This window comes from Pinus tabuliformis, chromosome 1_1 (assembly GCF_031772625.1).
Source record: "Pinus tabuliformis cultivar Carrire ecotype Pingquan chromosome 1_1, CPIR1, whole genome shotgun sequence".
In the NCBI taxonomy this organism is placed as follows: Eukaryota; Viridiplantae; Streptophyta; class Pinopsida; order Pinales; family Pinaceae; genus Pinus; species Pinus tabuliformis.
The window spans coordinates 576,986,667-577,006,014 of NC_142297.1; the positions used below are offsets into that span (position 1 = coordinate 576,986,667).

Genomic DNA, 19,348 nt, shown 5'->3' on the forward strand with positions numbered 1-19,348 from the left:
GAATCGTAGTGATAGGGTTTTCCATGACATACGTTGACGAGACGGTGGTTTGTCAGGAATGCTAGGTAACAGGGTTTTAATGGTATGCGCCTTCAACGCAAGTATGTATTTTCGTGCGACCTGAAACGAGACCACATAGTATTTTCGATAAGAATGACGAACGAGTTAGGATCGGAGAGGCCCCTTCTCGAATACCTTGAGTTTTATATGAAACTAGCTATTGCTCTAGTTGCGTTGGTGGGGGCATGGAGCTTCTTTGTCCAGGGAAGAAATAAGAGGCTACCCCCTGGGCCGTCCCCGTTACCCATCATTGGAAATCTCCATCTACTGGGACAGCTTCCACACAAGGCACTGGCCGCTCTTTCTCTCAAATTCGGGCCTCTTATGTCGGTTCGCCTCGGCTCTGCTCTTACATTAGTAGTCTCTTCACCTGATATGGCGAAGGAGTTTCTGAGGACACGTGATCTGCTTTTTGCTAGCAGACCTCCATCCGCGGCCACTAATTATTTTTGGTATAATTGCACCGATATCGGTTTTGCTCCGTATGGCCCTTACTGGAGGCAAGTGCGTAAGGTCTGCGTTTTACAGTTGTTAAGCTCAAGACGCTTGGATTACTTCCGCTTCATAAGAGAAGAGGAGGTCTCTGCTATGATTCGTTGTATTGCTAATTCAGATCATCCCCTAAACATTAGCAAAACAGTCTCAACCCTTGTGAGCGATATTTTGTGCAGGATGACCTTCGGTAGAAAGTACTCTGACCAAGACTCTATTGGCGGTAAAGGAATCAATTCAATGATGAAGGAAAGTTTTGTGCTAGCCGGTGCCTTTAATGTTGGCGATTATATACCACTCGTGGCCTGGATGGATCTACAAGGTCTCAACCGACGCTTCAAGGAAATACATGGCATACAAGACGAGTTCCTAGAGAAAGTAATAGAGGAACACGTTGCCCAGAATGACCCCAACGTTGAGCGAGATCTGGTAGATGTTTTGCTTGCAGCTTCTGCAGATAAAGATATGGAGCCACAAATTACACGAGAGAATATAAAGGCCATCCTATATGTATGTAAAAATTGCACGTATTGTATCTGAATGGCAGCTTTTAAATATGATATTGCAGTATAGTGATTCTTTGATATTGTATTGATGTCTTCATGGTAACGATAATGGCAGGATATGTTGGCGGCAGGCACGGACACGTCATCCACAACCCTGGAGTGGGCTATGTCCGAATTGTTGAGGAACCCGCCAGTGTTGAAGCAGGTTCAGGACGAGCTGGAACGTGTAGTTGGAAAGGGCCGAATGGTGCGTGAATCTGATCTTCCTTCTCTTCCTTACTTACAAGCTGTGGTGAAAGAAACCCTTAGACTCCACGCGGCGTCACCCCTTGCCCTTCCTCACTTATCTGTGGAAGACTGCAATGTGTTGGGCTATGAAATTCCCAAAAATACTCGCGTTTTGGTGAATCTTTGGGCAATCGGAAGGAACCCAACGTCATGGGAGGATGCGGAAAGGTTCGTGCCAGAGAGATTTATGAATGGCTGCTCCCTCGATGAAAATATTCGTAACTGTGAGTGGATTCCGTTTGGAGCAGGGAGGAGAGGATGCCCGGGAGAGCAGCTGGGAATGCTTCTTGTTGAGTTTCCATTGGCACAGCTATTGCACTGTCTTGATTGGACACTGCCCGATAAGATGAATGGGCAGGAACTGGATATGTCTGAAAGGTTTGGACTCACACTGCGCAGAGCACATGATCTGTCTGCTATTGGGACCCCTCGCGTTACGGTTGTATTGTAATCTGTATTGCTGACTGTCTGCATTAATTTAGACTACGATGCAAACAGAGTGCGTAGAAACATTAGAACTAGCAATTACCGTCCAAGGTGCAAAGTATGCCGAAGGAATACGAGATTTGGGAAGTTTATTGCGGCACTAAGAAAATTTTTAAATATTTTTAAATAGGTGTATAAGGTATGAGGTGGATGGCAACAGGCTATCTTATATGTTCATATTATCAATCCATATGTGAAATAATCTACTTACTTTTGGTCATGAAGTCTTGAATTGACTTTTAAACGAGTTGGTCTCTAGAGGTTAATTCTTCAAGATGATCTTCTGAGCAACATTGGTTATTAAATTTTCTGTTTTTACACATTCATAAACTATGCAAGGTTAAATTGAACTCTATTGCTATAGTTATTATTCTATATAGTTGTTAGAATGATTTATTAAATATTGTCTAACCTAAAGAATTTTCATGCACATGTAAGTGGCTATAGATTAATTGAAATGAAAGTCATTCATGAATAAAGTTGGAAGTGGAGGGCACACACCTACCATTAAATTATGTCGCCTTTAGTTAAGACACCAATTATTAAAGCACAAAACCTTTAAACAATGACGATGACTATTTTCATGCTTTGTTTAGTGGTAAGGTACAAGCCATCCTAGAGTCTATACATGGAATCACTAGTAACAAAAAATGGTGGTATGCTCACCTTTGCTGGAAAAACATTCACCACACAAAGCTGAAGATTTGTAAGTGATTCATATTTACCATTGCTGGAAAAACATTCACCACACAAAGCTGGGGATTTGTAAGTGATTCATATTTACCACTGTCATTTGATTTCAGTTAAAAGCACTCAAACATCCACCAAACTTACTATTCAGGATCTTTAGTCTATTTTTTTCGGTTTGTAGGTAATCTCATTTAGATAGATTGACGGCTTCTGTGCAGGTGTTTAGTTGCACACATGAGAAATTGGCAGAGAATATTTCTAATATAATACTCGAACTAGCAGAAAATGACACACTCCAAGTCTTAAGAAAAAAGTGGTTTCATTCCAAGTCTTAAGAAAAAAGTGGTTTCCATATTACCATGAGGATTGTAGTGGATATACTCAACCCGAATCTGGCCAAATTCAAATTGAAAATTTGTGGGGTCTTTTTGTCGTATCAGGATTAGTTATAGTTATAGTGTTATTGATTTACCTGGTGCGATGGAAATGGAACGCTTCAAAAGTAGCCCCACAAACAGTCCTCCGAGATTCATCTGGCCATGGTGAAAGCTTTCAACTTTAGAATAAATATGTGGCTACGTGACATGTACACCTTAATCTCTCTTCTACTAAATGACGCATGAGAGTCGGTTTTTTCTCACGCCAGCTCACCACTTGCAACTCAATCCCGGCAAGAGCTAACCAGCCATACATTGGGTATTAAATGCCCCTATGTAGGCTGGCCAGCTATGTATGTCATGGGGGCGCATCATGTAACTCCGGCGGCCGGCACCTTTGCCTTTCCGGCAGGCGATGCGAGACCCACCAACCGCGAGCCCGGGCCCAAAACGCAGCTGACTCCAAAACCAAAACGCGCGCCAAAACGCATTCGTTTCCCGTTCGAAACTCTGCAACCCACCTTCACGAAGCTCTGCAACCCGCCTGTCACGAAGCTCTGCACAACCGAGGAATCTACTTCCCCTCGCAGGCTGGTTCATTCACATAATTTTTAAAGGTATACAGTATACGGATACGGATTTACAGTTTCAGGCTGGTTAATTGGCATAAACGATATTGATTTACATCTATTTTCAAAGACAAACTGAATTAACTTTTTTTTCTTTTCAAGTTTACATCTATTTTCAAAGACAAATTGAATTAAACAAATTTCAAAAATAAAAATTTCCTTCTCCATTGTTTTGAAAGTTTACATCCATTTTCTGTCCATTATGTTTTCTGTCAAAAACCCTGAAATGTATTTCTAAGGCGCAGAAAACTGTTGGTACAACTGCTTCAGGCAGTTTAAGAATATGATGCAAAATAATTACATTCTTGTATTCATGTACAGTCAGAAATCTAGTTTCAAGTTTCCACATTTAAAAATTTCAAATTCGAGTCCAGAACCGGTTGCTCATGGCTCTGTCCATTTTCTGTCCATTAGGTTTTCTGTCAAAAACATGCCATAAACCATAACAGGGTTTCATGTTCCCAGGCACGCATTGGAGGAGCCAACTCAGGGTTTCATTTCAGTTGCTTCTGCATGACCCTCCACCTTTGATTTCTATCAAAGAATACAGCTAATTTCCCATTGCCAGTTGGAAATCATTTGCAAAAATTGCCTGGCAGATTTTGAAAAACTGGTTGTTAGGAATGCACTGCATACATTTTTTAATATCCTGCACTTCAATTTTCTGTAGTTCCTTCTTTTCTTGGCGCAGATGAAACAACATTTAACCGTCAAAATCATGCCCTTTTAAATCCCCTACACTTCCACTCTCTGTAAGGTAAGTTATTGTATGAGACAGATTCTTCTCAAAACTGAAGGAGGGTCAACAGCTTATGTCCTTTGTACATTTCCATATGGTTGTATGCCCTACAGAGGTTTTAGAAAATCTTGACAAAACCACCCTATTATATATGTTATCTAGTTCCATTGTTGGTTCTGTTCTAACTACAAGTTGATGCTTTGTGCTGCCTCTTGCCTTCTCTTGGCATACTTCTCCAAGATTTGAAGCCTTTCTTGCTCAAATTCCTTCTCAAAAGTTACTTCCTCTTGTAAGTGTATTAATTTTAACTCCTTTCTCCTTTTATCATGAGCTTCAATAAGCTCTTGCCTCTGTTGTTCATATTCTTCAGTATCTTTGACGCTCATTTTGACAATAGCAGTTCGCCTTGCAATCTCTTCCTCAATTCTGCCACAAAAGCATTAAAGTGGAAAACCATAACAGAAAAGAGATTAAAACTCTCTGCTTTTCCAGTCTTTGAAACCTTGTACGATGAATTTCAATTATAAAGACAAGCATGTAAATTTCTATTGGTTAGTAGATTGTCTATAAAGAAAATTTAGAGATTTTGTATCTTTATGTCAGGCAGACAAGAAACAGCTAGCTACAATTGGTAAATGAAGAAGCCAACAAGAATCACAGTGCTTTACAGTTAATAATGTATAATTTCTTGCAAAGCACACACGGATCAGCTCAACATAATATGCATTTTGTTTCATACAACATGGGAGAACTCATATCTCTTCCAACTACTTTTATATCACCATGAGCTGTTCATGTGAATCACATTCTTAAAGTATGATACAGGCATGCAAGATATGAGACTGATGGAAACTTCCTATAATATATCTTCCCCCGTAGAAGTGTATCCAACCTATTAAGAAAAAGAAATACTGCACATGCTACAACAGTGCAATGTAAAATTCCTATTCTAATTTCCTTTTTGGGGAGATAAAAATTGTAGGACAGTTGATGCAATCATCAATGTCATGAACAAGTATAAGAGGCCAACCTATAATGACTTATTCATATCTTTGCCCCATAGTCCCCAGGTCAATATCACTTCGAATCCCGAACTAAAGTTTCCCAAAACAAATGCTCAATATGTTAAAAAATCTACATTCCCTGCATATAAAGACAATAAACGAGAGCTGACGGCCAAAGGACACAACTGACCTAGATAAAGTATCATTAAGTAGGAAATAAATAGGGCACCCCATCCCTCTCCTTATTCTTTCATGAATATATCCTAAAATAATGATATAGTGAAATGATGACGGCCCAACTGCTGATATCCTTATTATTGTTATGTCCTTTGTCTTTTCACTCAGAATCAACAATGCCTATCAAGTATACATATAACACTACTGTTGTAAGATAATTATAAGACTTTGTTTGGTGAACAATGTGTTACTAAATTTCTTCTTTGCTAGAAGACTGAATTAATGCTTCTGGATGATTGGTTACTTTCCCACTCACAGATGCTTCAAGCTTGTATATGACAATCCCTAGCTATAGCTATCGTCTTGATTATGCCAGTCCGTGATGAACTGCATCAAGATGTAAGCTTAATGCAATTCACACATTCAACACTGCCTTTTCACTTACCGACACATTGGACTACACAGACATGCCATTAATGATTATTTGAAGCTTCAATGATTTGTACATGAGAACTTGACATTTCTTAACATACTTGTGCCATATTATTTCTTCAAATTGAACTCACTTTCAAGGACTGAATTCCCAAACCAGAAATACTAATCTTATCATTGTCATAAGTATATGCCAGATTTGAATCTAGTTCATTACACAGGGATCCATTCTTGATTGAAATGATTGTTGTAGAAGTTATTGTAATTAGACCACTGATAAATGTGCAAACTTCCATGTCCAGTCTTCAAAAAAATTAGGACAAAGACTCCGAGCCAATCTGAAGAATGAGATTGAAACATTCAATTATAGTTGTTTCACTCTTGAACTTGCACAGGTCGACTTAATTCTCCTTGACACTCATATATGTATAGTTAGTGAATTCTAGACACCATGGCAAAGGAGAGTGTTTCAATCACAATTTGACTACTGCAATTAGACTCAAAATCTTCATTGTCATGCAATTAGGCTTAGGCACTGCAATTTGGATCATATCAAAATCATGGACAGAATGGCAATACCAATCATCATTCCTTGTCGTTATCAAAATTATTGGCATACAACTTCTAAAGAAACCCAAGGCTGATAATGGGTCTTAATACCACAATCTGTGTTCTTAAATTCAAAACTATGAGGACATACCTTAATTGCAAGGCTGCGATACTTACTAACTTCTTTGCAGGGATAAGACAATACTTAGTCCATTTTAAGAGAGGGAGAAGATGAATTCACATAGGGACTTTCAATTGTCTAGGAGGCTCAAGGAAGATTAATAGTTGTTGAGATTATATCATCTTAGAAAGGAAGAGAATGCATATATCTGTTGATGGCAAACAGTTTTAATAATTTGTCTCTAAAATTGAGTGTTTGGCTAGTTAAATACTTGTTGTTTCTTCTGTAATAACATAAATCTGTTAAAGGGAGAGGTTATGTTTCTTATTTCTTTTTGTTTGTATTTCTTACCAGTAGTTTTCTCAGTTTGTTTGTGATGTTGGACAAATTATATGATCCAAAACAATTGATTTGCACTGAGATAATATCAGCTTTATTTCACATAACTAGATGTAGCAAGTAACTATGCAATCACTTATTGTTGTTAGCTTCAGCCTAAAGGCCCTGGAATTGTTCCAACTGCTCCATATGCCTCTACTATGGATTTGAATATGACCAACATGTGATTTGACCATTAATGGTTACTTGCTTTCCTACAAATCAGAAAACTATTATTGTTATGGTATAAAACACTCACTATTGACTTTACACCAGAATCAACGGTGATGTGCGACCATAAAAAGCATGCCATAAACCATAACAGGGAAGTACATCATCACCATAGTTATTCATCAAAGTGTAACGAAGAAAGATGTAACAAAATACCATGCTTATTAACATATACACAGCAACTACAAGAATCCTGATGGAACAGAGTAGGTTATCAAACATTTAGAACAATGCTCCATTCAATATCCACACAATATGGCAAGAACCCTTCAATAGCATGCCAAAACTAAACAATGTTCCCACTTGTAACAACCCAAAACTAGCAACAACCCTAAACTGTTCAGAGCTCAAGTACTTGTACACCACTACCTGCTCAATGGCAATTTAGGTAACCTTTACAACATTCTGTTACCCTCATGTACATGCATCTTTCACATCCAAACTAGTAAGTAAAGCAGAGTCTTTTACAAAGAAACGTTACAATGAGTTCGAAGCTCTCTTAAAACTTCAAAGTTTAAAATGAATATCACTTTACATTTGACCAAGTGAAATAATATATCTAAAACTTTACATTAAAATCACACAGTGTAAGACTGTTGGATAGTATTTATATCAAGACCCTTCAGCTTGACCACAGACTCCACATGCCCCTTCAATGTATTCAACTCCCTAAGCCTGTCATCAGAAAAGGCAAATCATGAGAACCAATGTGAAAAAAAATGCAACTGAGGAAATTCATCTAAACAAAATATGAAAATATTGACCTGGCAACTTCAGCACGCTCTTTGCTTGTTCAGCAATCTCTGACAACTCTCGGTAGCTGCTCTTCTCATTGAATAAATGCGTTTCGGGTGGATGAAGACCGTGTAATGTACGCTGAGCATGAGCCCATTGTGCTTCACGCTCCTCTTTACCATAGTCTTTCTTAGATGTGAAGGCAATCTGCAGGCAAGAGATAAAAAACAGTGAACACATGACATTAGAACAGTTTGTGCCAATTAACACCCAGGAGATTCAAATAATTCCATGGAGCATTAGAAGATAAAAGCAACATGTAAAGGCATACATACCTTGCGTTCAATAAGATTATCCCAAGCCTTCCCACTCAGGGCATAGCGAACAGCGAACTTAAGGACATCCAAAGGAAAATAGAACACTAGACTGTATAGCCAAATTACTCCTGCCCAACCCCAACCAATAGGTTTGATGTTTGCAAAGCTAAAGTCTGCATAAACTGCAAGGAATGTTGCAATCTACAAGCAGAGGATAGAAACAAGATAGTGGTCAGTTACTTTTGCAGCTTCTTAGAGAAATCTACAGCTTCCAACAAAATAACAAGACACGGAAAGAGATTATGGTTATGCCCAAATTATGGTTGTTCCACTTTGTTATGCTCAGATGAAGTCCAAAACAATTACAATTACATAAGCAGCTGACATTTTTCACTGTTTTTGATCAAGTATCACTTTCAGTTCTCCAGTGTAGTTTATGTGTGCCTATAAAAGAATCTATATAATCAATTCCCCAATGTGTTCCAATTAATAATTGATTATACAGGATCCAAGACCTTTGTTACTGTAATCTCTCCTTCTATAGCACACTGGATATTTGAAGCCTGGTAACTTAAGTTTAAGAATACTTATACCAGGTTCCACACCCCGTGATAAAATATATTTTTGAACAGTCTTCCTAACTTTTGCTCTTATACTTATAGGTTAATTATGTCTTAAGCCATGATCATGTGCTAAAAATTTTTACAGCATTATAGAATAAACAGGACAGACCATAAAGGAAACCTTGGAGAAGAGTAGTTTCTGCGACAGAATCAGATCTCTGCCCTCAGGAGCAATATCTTGTAAGGAGTTTGGTAACATAAATTTGACAACATGTCTGTTTTCATGCATATGACCTTATATAGGTACAATGTCTGTCTGGACTCTGCACTTGGTTTATTGTGCACTTGCTTGTCTGTCTGGACAGCATGAGTTTCTACTCGATGATAATATTCATGGCTATTAAAAGCATAGTCATGAGGTTAGCCTATTTTTATTGAAAATGATCGAAGTTTGGTGAGTTTTAAGGTCTTGTGATTATATTTGTCATTTGAGGATTGGACCTTGTTTTGCAAATTTGTCAGTACGTGACCTAAGGAATGTAATTTGAACTTGTTATATGCCAAGAAGGCTTCTCTTATTACCTAAGGAATGTAATCTGAACTTGTTATTTTCTTCATTTTTCCTGACCCTGACCCTAAATTGCTAGTAGTTTGGACTATATGGCAGCTGGTTTTGTTCTCTTGCTTCACTGTCTGAAATCAACATATGTTTTGCCTCTGACAGTAAATCCCACCACTTAACATACGTTTGGCTTCTGACAGTAAATCCCACCACTTGGTGACTGCAAATATACCTTTAGCCAACCCACTTCCATTAGAAAAACACAATGTACAAAAAAAATGACATTGATAAGAAAACTCTCATGTTTTCATCCCAGAAAAGGTACAATAATTGGGGCAATCTCAAAAGCTAAATAAATAGACAATTGGGTATTAGAACCTGCATGGCCTGATAGAATATTGTCATTGACTTCTTCAGAGATTAAAAAATACCCCATTGGAGTTATTTCTCCAATGTTAAGAGATGATTCTTCTTCTACCGTTGTTTCTTGTTGCTGATGATATTATACTGAGGAGGTTGTTAAATGTAAGAAGAAATAACTGCAGGCCTTCACTGTGAAAAGTGTTCCTGTCTCCTGTATCATTGGACAATGTGCCCTCGTGTTTGAGGAAGGACCGTTACCAGAATTGTGTGTGGCTTCTAAACTTGTAAAACGTTGTAGAAGAGCTGGAAGATATTTAAAAGTAGAACATGCCATAAAGGGATATCTTAAAAGCTGTAAAACGCTCGTTCTTCGTAAAAAAAAATGTCAATTATGAGACCAGATGATATCAGAAAAGGAATTTCTCCATCATGTTGGGCAAGAAACTGTAAATAAACTTGTAAAATGTTGTATAAGAGCTGGAAGATATTTAAAAGTAGAACATGCCATAAAGGGATATCTTAAAAGCTGTAAAACGCTCGTTCTTCGTAAAAAAAAATGTCAATTATGAGACCAGATGATATCAGAAAAGGAATTTCTCCATCATGTTGGGCAAGAAACTGTAAATCCGTATCCGTATACTGTATACCTTTAAAATTTATGTGAATGAACCAGCCTGCGAGGGGAAGCAGATTCCTCGGTTGAACAGAGCTTCGTCCAGGCGGGTTGCAGAGCTTCGTGAAGGCGGGTTGCAGAGTTTCGAACGGGAAACGAATGCGTTTTGGCGCGCGTTTTGGTTTTGGAGTCAGCTGCGTTTTGGGCCCGGGCTCGCGGTTGGTGGGTCTCGCATCGCTTGCCGGAAAGGCAAAGGTGCCGGCCGCCGGAGTTACATGATGCGCCCCCATGACATACATAGCTGGCCAGCCTACATAGGGGCATTTAATACCCAATGTATGGCTGGTTAGCTCTTGCCCTCAATCCCTTCCTCACCCACACTTGAATACAACACGTACCTAGTTCATAATCCTTCCCAACCTCTTGATATGTTTGAGAGGATGGATTATGATGCAAATGCACAGTAGAGCATGTTAAGCTCTCTGCTAAATGATACAAATTTGGAGAAAAGCATGTTAAGCTCTCTGTTAAACAACGTGGTAGAGGATAATTTTGAGGTGAATGCAAAGACATGGGAAGTAGGAGGGTCTGGCTATCGGCAGGATGATATAAGGACCGTGATTTATAAAACTTCATATTTTTTTCATAATCAACATTGTCTACCATTTTCTATGGTTGTCTGCACCAGAGATGGTCGTGTCGAAAAGTGTAAAGTAAGAACCTCAAGAAAACCCAGAAAATCGCTGCCAAATTCTTCCCGCAAGAAACGCTCATGTAGGAGGAAATACGAGAAAAGAGAGGGCCTCGTCCTGGCCAATATCGATAGTAAGGTCGGAGAAAGCAGTGCCATGATGAAAAGATCAGAAGATCCCTACCATGATTTCAGGAATTCAATGCTTGAAATGATTCTAGAGAAGTAGATTTTCGAAAGAAACGATCTAGAGAAGATTTTTGTAGTGTTTTCTCTTGTCAAATTCTTGCCATCATCCTCGGGTAATCGTCGAGACATTTACAGTGATCTGGTGAGCCATCTTCGATGACACCAAAAGTTTCTCGACGCCTGATTTCTCACACAAATGGCAGGTGCCTTAAACAATTCAAAGAGAAATAAATTTCTATTTAAATGTTTCAAGTTATTCACAGCATTCAACTTCAATTTGAAAACAACTTTATTTTTTGTTTCTTAATACAGATTTAGCTGGAAGCAGAATTGGGGATTCTTGAGTAGAACGTGATGAAAATGGAACCCAACCCAATGAAATCTGGATGTAGTGCTATATAGATAATTTATTTTAGTGCTATATAGCTCGTTGTATATAATCTATAACACATTCAAAATAAAAATGACGCAGTGTGTTGAGAAATTTAGATTTCTCTATTCAGCATAGGCTTTTGGCATATGCTTTAAATTTTGGCCTGACAAGGTATATGAATGATTTTTATGCTAGTAATAGCACAGTAGTTGGCTCTCAGTATTCCAGTTATGATTTTCAGGGGCCATAGCTACACAGAGAGGGGCGCTAATTACAACGCGTTACCAATAATGAAGGGTAATTGTAGAAGGGACGATTGAGCGATGAATGGCTTGAGAGGCTGACAGCGGTGCATTCAAATGCAGCATTTTCTAACCACGTGTCACATTTTTATTGGAAAGAGGAGAGTGAAATTAGAGCGGGGATTGGTCGGGGTGAAAAGTGTCTTCTCACCCCAACCCCGTAGAGAGAGGGCGACTCTTATATCCAACCCTATAGCAAAGTTAATGCGGCCTGACATGGTCGCTCGATACCCAGATATAACATGTGCGCGGTGATGACCAGGAAAAAAAAAAAGTCGTGTTATATTGGGCTATCGAGCGGCCATGTCAGGCCGCATTAACTTTGCTATAGGGTTGGAAATAGCATTTCCCTAGAGAGAACGCCTTCGGCGTAATTAATATAATTTTGCTTGCTATAATTATACGATCACCATTGGAAATGCGTTTTTATTTTTTGATAATTAAATTGTTTTAATATTTCTATTTAAAAGAAAAATAAAATTAAAAAAAATAGTAACTATTTTTTGATTTTTGATTTAATTGTTAAAATAAAAACTAAAATAATATTTCCCTATAAAAGAATTTTGAATATAATTTTGATTTTTTTTGGTTCTATCATTTTTTAGTTGAATTTTGAATTTTTTTTTTTCTTGGACCTAGGTTGAGCCCAAGAAATGGTGATGCCAACCTATATTATTGAACGGACTAATTTTAATTCCAAAAATCACTTCCATTCCTAACCCCCTCTTTTTTCAATAAAATTTAAATCATCTCAGTTTCCGTTGTTTTCCATACAATTTAAATCATAACACAATTTAACCTAATTTACAGACAAATTACTCCATGCTTCATGCATGACCAAGTTTGGTACAAGATGGTAATATTCATTAAGGTGTGTGAGTTACGTTGGCCGGAGATATTTTATTTGGAACATGATGGTCGGTCTGCTCGCTTCAGTTAACTGGATGTTTCTTCTTCAAAGTAAACAACGTCCCGTTCCCATGAAGAAAGATTTTCTCTTAACAGCTTATTGGTTTCAGGTTGAATGGGCATCTATTTTCGGCATATTTGCGTCCATTGGCATTTGGGTTTTGGCTTTCGCACAGACCTTTATTTTGGTTCAAGTCTTCCTGGAGTTGGACGTTTCATCAATGTTGGATTATTCGTGGCTATATGTCATACCTTGATCCCAAATAACCAATCTATAACAAATAAAATCAATTATAATTGAAATATTTCCTCCCTATGCATTCTTATCAGTCTCTCGGATAAAATTATCTTAATAAGGTTAGTTAAGCATATATGTGAGTAACGTTCTTGGTTTTGTCTAATTCTTTAGATTCTATAATTACCTCGTTCATCATCCATTGCAATGAATGGAAGCTCTACCCATGCTCGAGTAGGATCCTTTCGCGCTCGAATATACAGATTATGCATATCCACCTTGAACTCGGCCATACTTTGCAACCAGTTGTATAATGTCAGGGATAACCGCGGCCTGCGGCTGATCTATGTCCGTATACTTGCCTCCATGAATATCCAAAATACCTTGATCTCACGAATCCTCGTGGCATCTTTCGTAGCTCTGAGCGAATTATACCGCACGGCTTCAGGTAGGTCTTTCGCAACACTGGGAAACTGGCTGCCTTCCGGCAGTTCTCCCGCAACCAATAAGATTTTTAAGAGCAATCATGCATAATGGAAAGTCTTACCTTTCTCCTGGGCTTTGCAAAAATTCGTCAAAAATTCATCACAAAGAAACTGCGCCTAGTTGAATTGAACTCCCTCTATGCATTGTTCCGCGAGTGCAAGGACAGAGGCTGGCACCTCATCTGCGTGGCATTTTCTCATCATATTACCAGCCAGTAGCTAGGTGGCGAGGCGCACCCCTCGGTCTTTAATGCTTGCTATTACATACCCTCACTTTCTCTTTTCCAGCTTGTATTTAACCTTCATGGCTTCAGCGAGACCCATGTCGCTACTAGTTCTGGCTATATCTACAGGACTGTGGCAGCTAGGAGATTCGGTGTATAAGATCAGCCATGATGGGAATTGGATCCTCCAGCCAAAGATACCCATCATGGATGAGACATAGTAACTATTGGATAACCAGGATTGTGATGGTCGTGTGGTGATAGTGGGGTATCCACCTTAGATTGAGTAATCCCGCCTTCGCCACACCCCATAACCACTTCTGTTGCAGTAATTTCTCCTCGGCTAGCTGGGGAAACTTCTCACTGTCTGCGAGATCCCAATATTCAAACTTGGTGTTCAGTATCCAACCCATCGGCAGACCATCAAACCTTATTTCATCCGGAAGAAGCGGGGTCTGGAGCGTACTCTTTGTGGGATGTAGGTCCTTCGAAATCTTGGCCATTCCTTTCCACAGAGGGATATATGGTGGCAGTATTATCGCTAAAGGTACTTGGGGAACATTTTCCTCTTCCTCCTCCTGTGCTTCAATCTGAGCAATCAGAGCTGGTAGATCTTCCTCATCCTCCTCGAGTTCCATAGTGATGGCCTTACCTTTTTCTGCCATTGACAACTTACTGAGTCGCGGTGATGCCCAAACTGGCCCCATAGCTTACTTATCCTTTCGGGATCACGGCGTACGTGGGGACTTTGGAATCTCTAGGGTAGCAGCCGCCTCTCCTGCCTCTTCCTGGGTCAGATAGGGTTCTTTCGCGAACCTGGCTTTAGTTCTAGACATCATTTTTATCCTGGATTCTCTCATATGCATGGGCGGTCGGTTATCATTTTTATAGGATCGTGTGAATTCAAAATTTACCCTTCCCTCTACTTTTGAGTCATTAACTTCTTCTTGGCGACAGATCTTTTCGTATCCAATTCTGAATGCTTTTCTTAATGGCCCGCCGCCTGCTCCTCTCAGCCGTAAATCAAACTTATTGTCATGAATAGTGTTGTCAACGGTCACCTCCCAGCCTCTCCATGCGGCAGCGCAACCCCTTATTTGCAACTGCGATCCAGATGACCTACTGGTTCTGCACAGAATGTCTCTTCCGCGCAGCTCTCGTGCAGACTTGTTTATAGTCCCGCACCTTCTTCCAACTACTTGAAGCGCTGAGGCTGGGCCTCCTATGGATAGTCAGGTGGTCGCACCTCCTATGCGAGGCTTCCACTTCCTTGCTAGCCCGGGCCGTTGGCACCCTTCGCGTACCTTTGCATTTAGTAGTGTGTTGCGTTCTGTGCTACTCCATTCAGTAGGGTGCAGTCGCATCCATGATAGCAGGGTCATAGTTCATTCTAGTATCATAGGAGAGCCAACTAGGTCTGGTCCCCTTATTCTCATATTCGCCCAGCTCGTTTGTGCAACTTCACTTTTTATTTTGCTTATTTCTTCGTCCAACCTCGCATTTTTCCTCCTCAACCTTTCCCATTCCTTATCAAGTTTGCGAAGTCTCAAGCTATCGCTCCAAATAGCTTCATGCAATTGCCGAATTTCTTCGCCCAGGTTAGTTCGTACTACAGAGGCAGTGTGCGGCGAAATTTTCTCCGCCTTCCTGGTTTCATCTGATCTAGGCGTGGATATGGTCATCTTTGCACACTTTGTCTTTTTTATGGTCCTATATGACCACCGAACCCTTGGTACGCACAAATTTAGTTGAGGCGGTAGTTGCGTAGCACACAACTGCATCCTTCGTCGGAAGTTGGTCCCCAAACCACTCCGTCCTGGCTACCCAGCCCACATTTGACGTTGAGGGCCTCCAACCCATACTTGCATCCACCTTTTTCGTAAACGCCCATTCCACCTAATATTCCTAGGTGCTTTCCACCCTTGTATGGTTGTTGCGCACAGTACTCCTTCTTGCTTCTGCGCCATAGTTCCCCAGCGGTCTACAAATTCTTCCCCATTGGTTACGCCATCACTGGATGGTAGCATCCTTACTTTGGTTGTCACGCGCCGCAGTGATCTGATCATCATATTACAATTTAGCATCGTTACCTCATGCAATCAGTTCTGCCAATGCTCTACTTCTTCATCTGAATCTGACATGCAGGAGCTATAGCATTCCCATGAGAGTCTTCCATCCGTTGATGGATTCACTCGATCCTGGTCTTGTGTCATTATCTGGTAAATGTAGTCTAGTTCATCATCACTGTCCTCATTGCGCACAGGTTCAGTGTAGCGCACTCCCTCAGCTAGATCCAGCGGCACAATTACACGTAGTGACTTTTTCTCGAAAATCATTTTTTGCTTCTTCAAGTTGATAATTCCATTCATATCCGTTGCCCAATCTATTCCAAGTAATGTAGGTTAAGGGTTACTGTCATCTACGATTTCTATTACCTCGAAATCTATCTGTGTGCTCGCGCCATCAATATCCATTGTTACTCCTTGTAATCTTCCCATGGTAACAATCTTTTGCTGATTTTCCGTCCTCAATTGGATAGGAGACCACTGTAATGTGGGTCGACCCATCCATTCTGAGGTCTATTTTGGTAACACATTTTTGTCAAAACCCAAGTCAAGGACTACCTGATCCATCTCATATTCACCAATTTGTGCGGTCAACTGCATTTCCCTCCCTGTACACAAAGTATGCTTTCCCATCTTACTAACTATGCGCGGCTCCCCTGATCCTGCACACTTAGAGATCAACTCTTGGAGTCCTTGAACTGTGTCATTATCTCGTATCAGACAACCAGAGTATCAGCTCCAGAACAAAGGAATTCAAAATTTTGTTTTATATTGCGCTAACATATTCCATGTCAGCAAAAGGAAATCATATCTCAAATATGCTATGTTAATTCCAAAAGGTGAGATCACGTGATGAAGGGATTGTTTCCACCACTGAGAGGTATATGGGTTCAAAATCCATGATGCAGTGTTAAATTCTTTCTAGTTTGTTGTTAGTTAGTTATCATAATGCACAATCTCACATTTTAATTGAATTACCGCATATAGAAAAATCACTCGTATCACTTATGATTGTTATCATTTATGCTAAAATTACTCATTTGTTTAAGTGATTGTTGGAGATCAAGGATCAAATCTTGATCCCCTGTTTTTGTGTGTTCATTTGGCTGTGAAGGAGAATGGGAAAAAATCGAAAGTTAAAAAGAAGTTAGATGAAACGGCTTGATCTTTTTTAAGTATACCCGGGGATCAAGCAATAGTTTCGGGAAGGCAGAAGTGAGAAATTCTTCAAATGGCGTATTGATTTTCACAACCAAGTGGCCAGAGACTTATCCCGGGGCTTTGATGGACAATGAGTGGTTGTTGGAGGATTTTCTTTTGAAGTGAGATAGGAATTGATCTCTGTTGTTATAGGTGTGCCCACAGATGGAGAGAGAGCTTTTAGAAGCCATATCTTGGTTGGTGTTGATGTACCTTTCTTTTTAAAGGATGAATTCAAAGAAATGAATTAGAGAGGTTAAAAGATGAATGACATTGTTTGTTGTGGATCACTCAGTCTTATTTTACTTGTGAGGGGTGCTACAACCGTGTCAACCTATATCATTTCCGATTTTTGGCTCATTTGTCAAGTTAGATAAAAATCAATGTTTCTTATTTCCTATTAGAAAGCTTAAAACACACAAATGATCGAGCTTAAGATTGAATAGATGCATTCTCCCATTCTATTTACCATAAAAGTCTGATAAAGTTATTAATTGAAAGCCAATTAAGGAAAGTTGAGAGAACTTGAGAGCATTTTCTATTTTATTCAGGGTTTTAACCTCAACCCGCAAAATCTAAAAAACGTAGGAAGAAGGGCAGTAAGAAGGAAAGCAAACAAACCCAACACCCTGAAATAGGAACTTCATCTCATAGGACTTCTGCTGTAGAGACAATGAGGTAGAAAAGAGTAGAAAAACCCCTCCTCCGACCCCTCAGTAACCCAAAGTTTACACCAGAAAATGTGATATGCTCAAGAAAACACAAGAGACTCCTCTTCCTACTGAAACCCTACCTACAGGCATCCAACTGACAGAGATGGATAAGGGTAAAATGACTAAGCCCTAAAATGAAAGAACCTCATCTGAGAAAGAACCCACCTTTATTTGAAACATTTAAAGGAGGAAAGAAGACTCACATGAGGCCCTGGAATAAGCTAAGACTGAATATAAAATTAAAACAGAACCTTGAACTAGCTATGAAAGTCATAGATGTGGATAAAATTTCTCTAAGAGACCTGATCATAAACAAGGAGAAAGATACCAGCTCAAAAATACCAAATTAAGAAAAGGTTTCGAAGAAAGGAACTATCATGGAGACTTGGGGATGTAAAAGAGAGAAGATGGCCAATGTGGATGTTTTGTTAGAGGAAGCTAGCACCCTTAGATGAATTGGTATTTGATCTTTGATTTTTTGACACTTTTAAAGTGAAATTTTGGTCTTCAATTGACAGAGTGTCTGTCAGTGTTTTATGACAAGAAAAGGTGGAGGAGCATTGACAATTTCATTGTCAATGCATTTTAGTGAACAAGTTAGAAAAAAGGTTTGAAAGTCGGCCCCTTAGTAGAATTATCAGTTTTCGACTACTAAAGGATGATAACGAGGTTATCAGCGATTTTAGGAAAGGAACCCGAAGACAAAAGCTATGCAACAAAAGGCATTTTTTAAGGAATGACGCACACAAATTCTGACAAAGAAGCCAAAAGATTAGTCACAATTTTTGAACCTATTTTCCAGCTGCATTTGTAGTACATTTTTATATCTAGATCAATATAGGTTTGGAAGTTTTTTCATATGTGTGTATTTGATAAAATAAATTGTTATTTTTAGATTTTGTAATTAAGATATGCTAGAAATATGTTGTAAGTTGCAGGCTTTCCTATAAAGACAGTTTCTAAAGAATGAGAAAGGGTTGGAAACTTTTGGCAGAACCTTGATATATTTTGTATACATTTTGACATTAATATAAGTTAATGTGATTGTGTTATTTGTTCAAAATTTCAAATATTCCTGTGTGATGGTTTTTTGGTTTGTCTTCTAGTACTTGTCATTTCTTTGTTTCATAATCTTATTCATATGTCTTCTTCATTTTGGAAATTGAGTTATTAAAACTAAATTTTGTTTATTAACTCAGATTTACCATTGCTAAAGTGTTATATGTTTTCAGCTTAAATATCTTTAACAAAATTCACGAGTTGCTCTGTTTTTGGTATTTATTTCTATTTTCTTCTATCATAGCTAAACGAGGAATTGTCTAAGAAAGTTGTTACTACCTTGCCTCTGTATTTTGTTCATATAACCTTTAAGCAATAACTTGTTGTGAAGTAGACTCATGCCCAATGGTTTTTCTTGTCCTTTCCATACCAATTTTGTTTGAATCCAATCATATCTAGTTGATATGCTAAGTAAATACCATCAAAATTAACTGAGTTCTACAAAGGATCCCCTTGAATTGAAAGAACTAATTGTCAATTCAAAAAATTAATTAGAGATTACCTTAGCATTTTTCCCTTACAACCATAGTTTTCTTTAAGTGTTAACAAATAATATTCTCATTAAATTAATAATTTTACAAAATATATTT

The 19,348-nt window shown here is 38.9% G+C and overlaps 1 protein-coding gene and 1 long non-coding RNA gene across 2 annotated transcripts; one reads left to right on the top strand and one right to left on the bottom strand.

The window, feature by feature from the left end:
* The first annotated feature begins 88 nt into the window (after positions 1–88).
* On the top strand, positions 89–2,040 carry LOC149214545 (cytochrome P450 71AU50-like). The gene is made up of 2 exons (XM_089390923.1): positions 89–1,062; positions 1,174–2,040. The coding sequence occupies exons 1-2, from the start codon at positions 154–156 to the stop codon at positions 1,795–1,797; spliced, it is 1,533 nt and encodes a 510-aa protein (XP_089247049.1). The 5' UTR covers positions 89–153; the 3' UTR covers positions 1,798–2,040.
* A 5,330-nt stretch (positions 2,041–7,370) lies between these two features.
* On the bottom strand, positions 7,371–8,080 carry LOC149214546 (uncharacterized). Its single transcript, XR_016250396.1, has 2 exons — positions 7,924–8,080; positions 7,371–7,834 (listed from the first exon to the last, which is right to left on the bottom strand). It is a non-coding gene; the product is annotated as an uncharacterized LOC149214546 (long non-coding RNA).
* Between the last annotated feature and the right edge of the window lie 11,268 nt (positions 8,081–19,348).

What these genes read in the sequence shown, in the direction of transcription:
- LOC149214545 (XM_089390923.1), top strand. Translation starts at nt 154, where the DNA reads ATGACGAACGAGTTAGGATCGGAGAGGCCCCTTCTCGAATACCTTGAG. An exon ending in ATATAAAGGCCATCCTATAT is followed by an intron (nt 1,063 to 1,173) that starts GTATGTAAAAAT and finishes CGATAATGGCAG; the next exon opens with GATATGTTGGCGGCAGGCAC.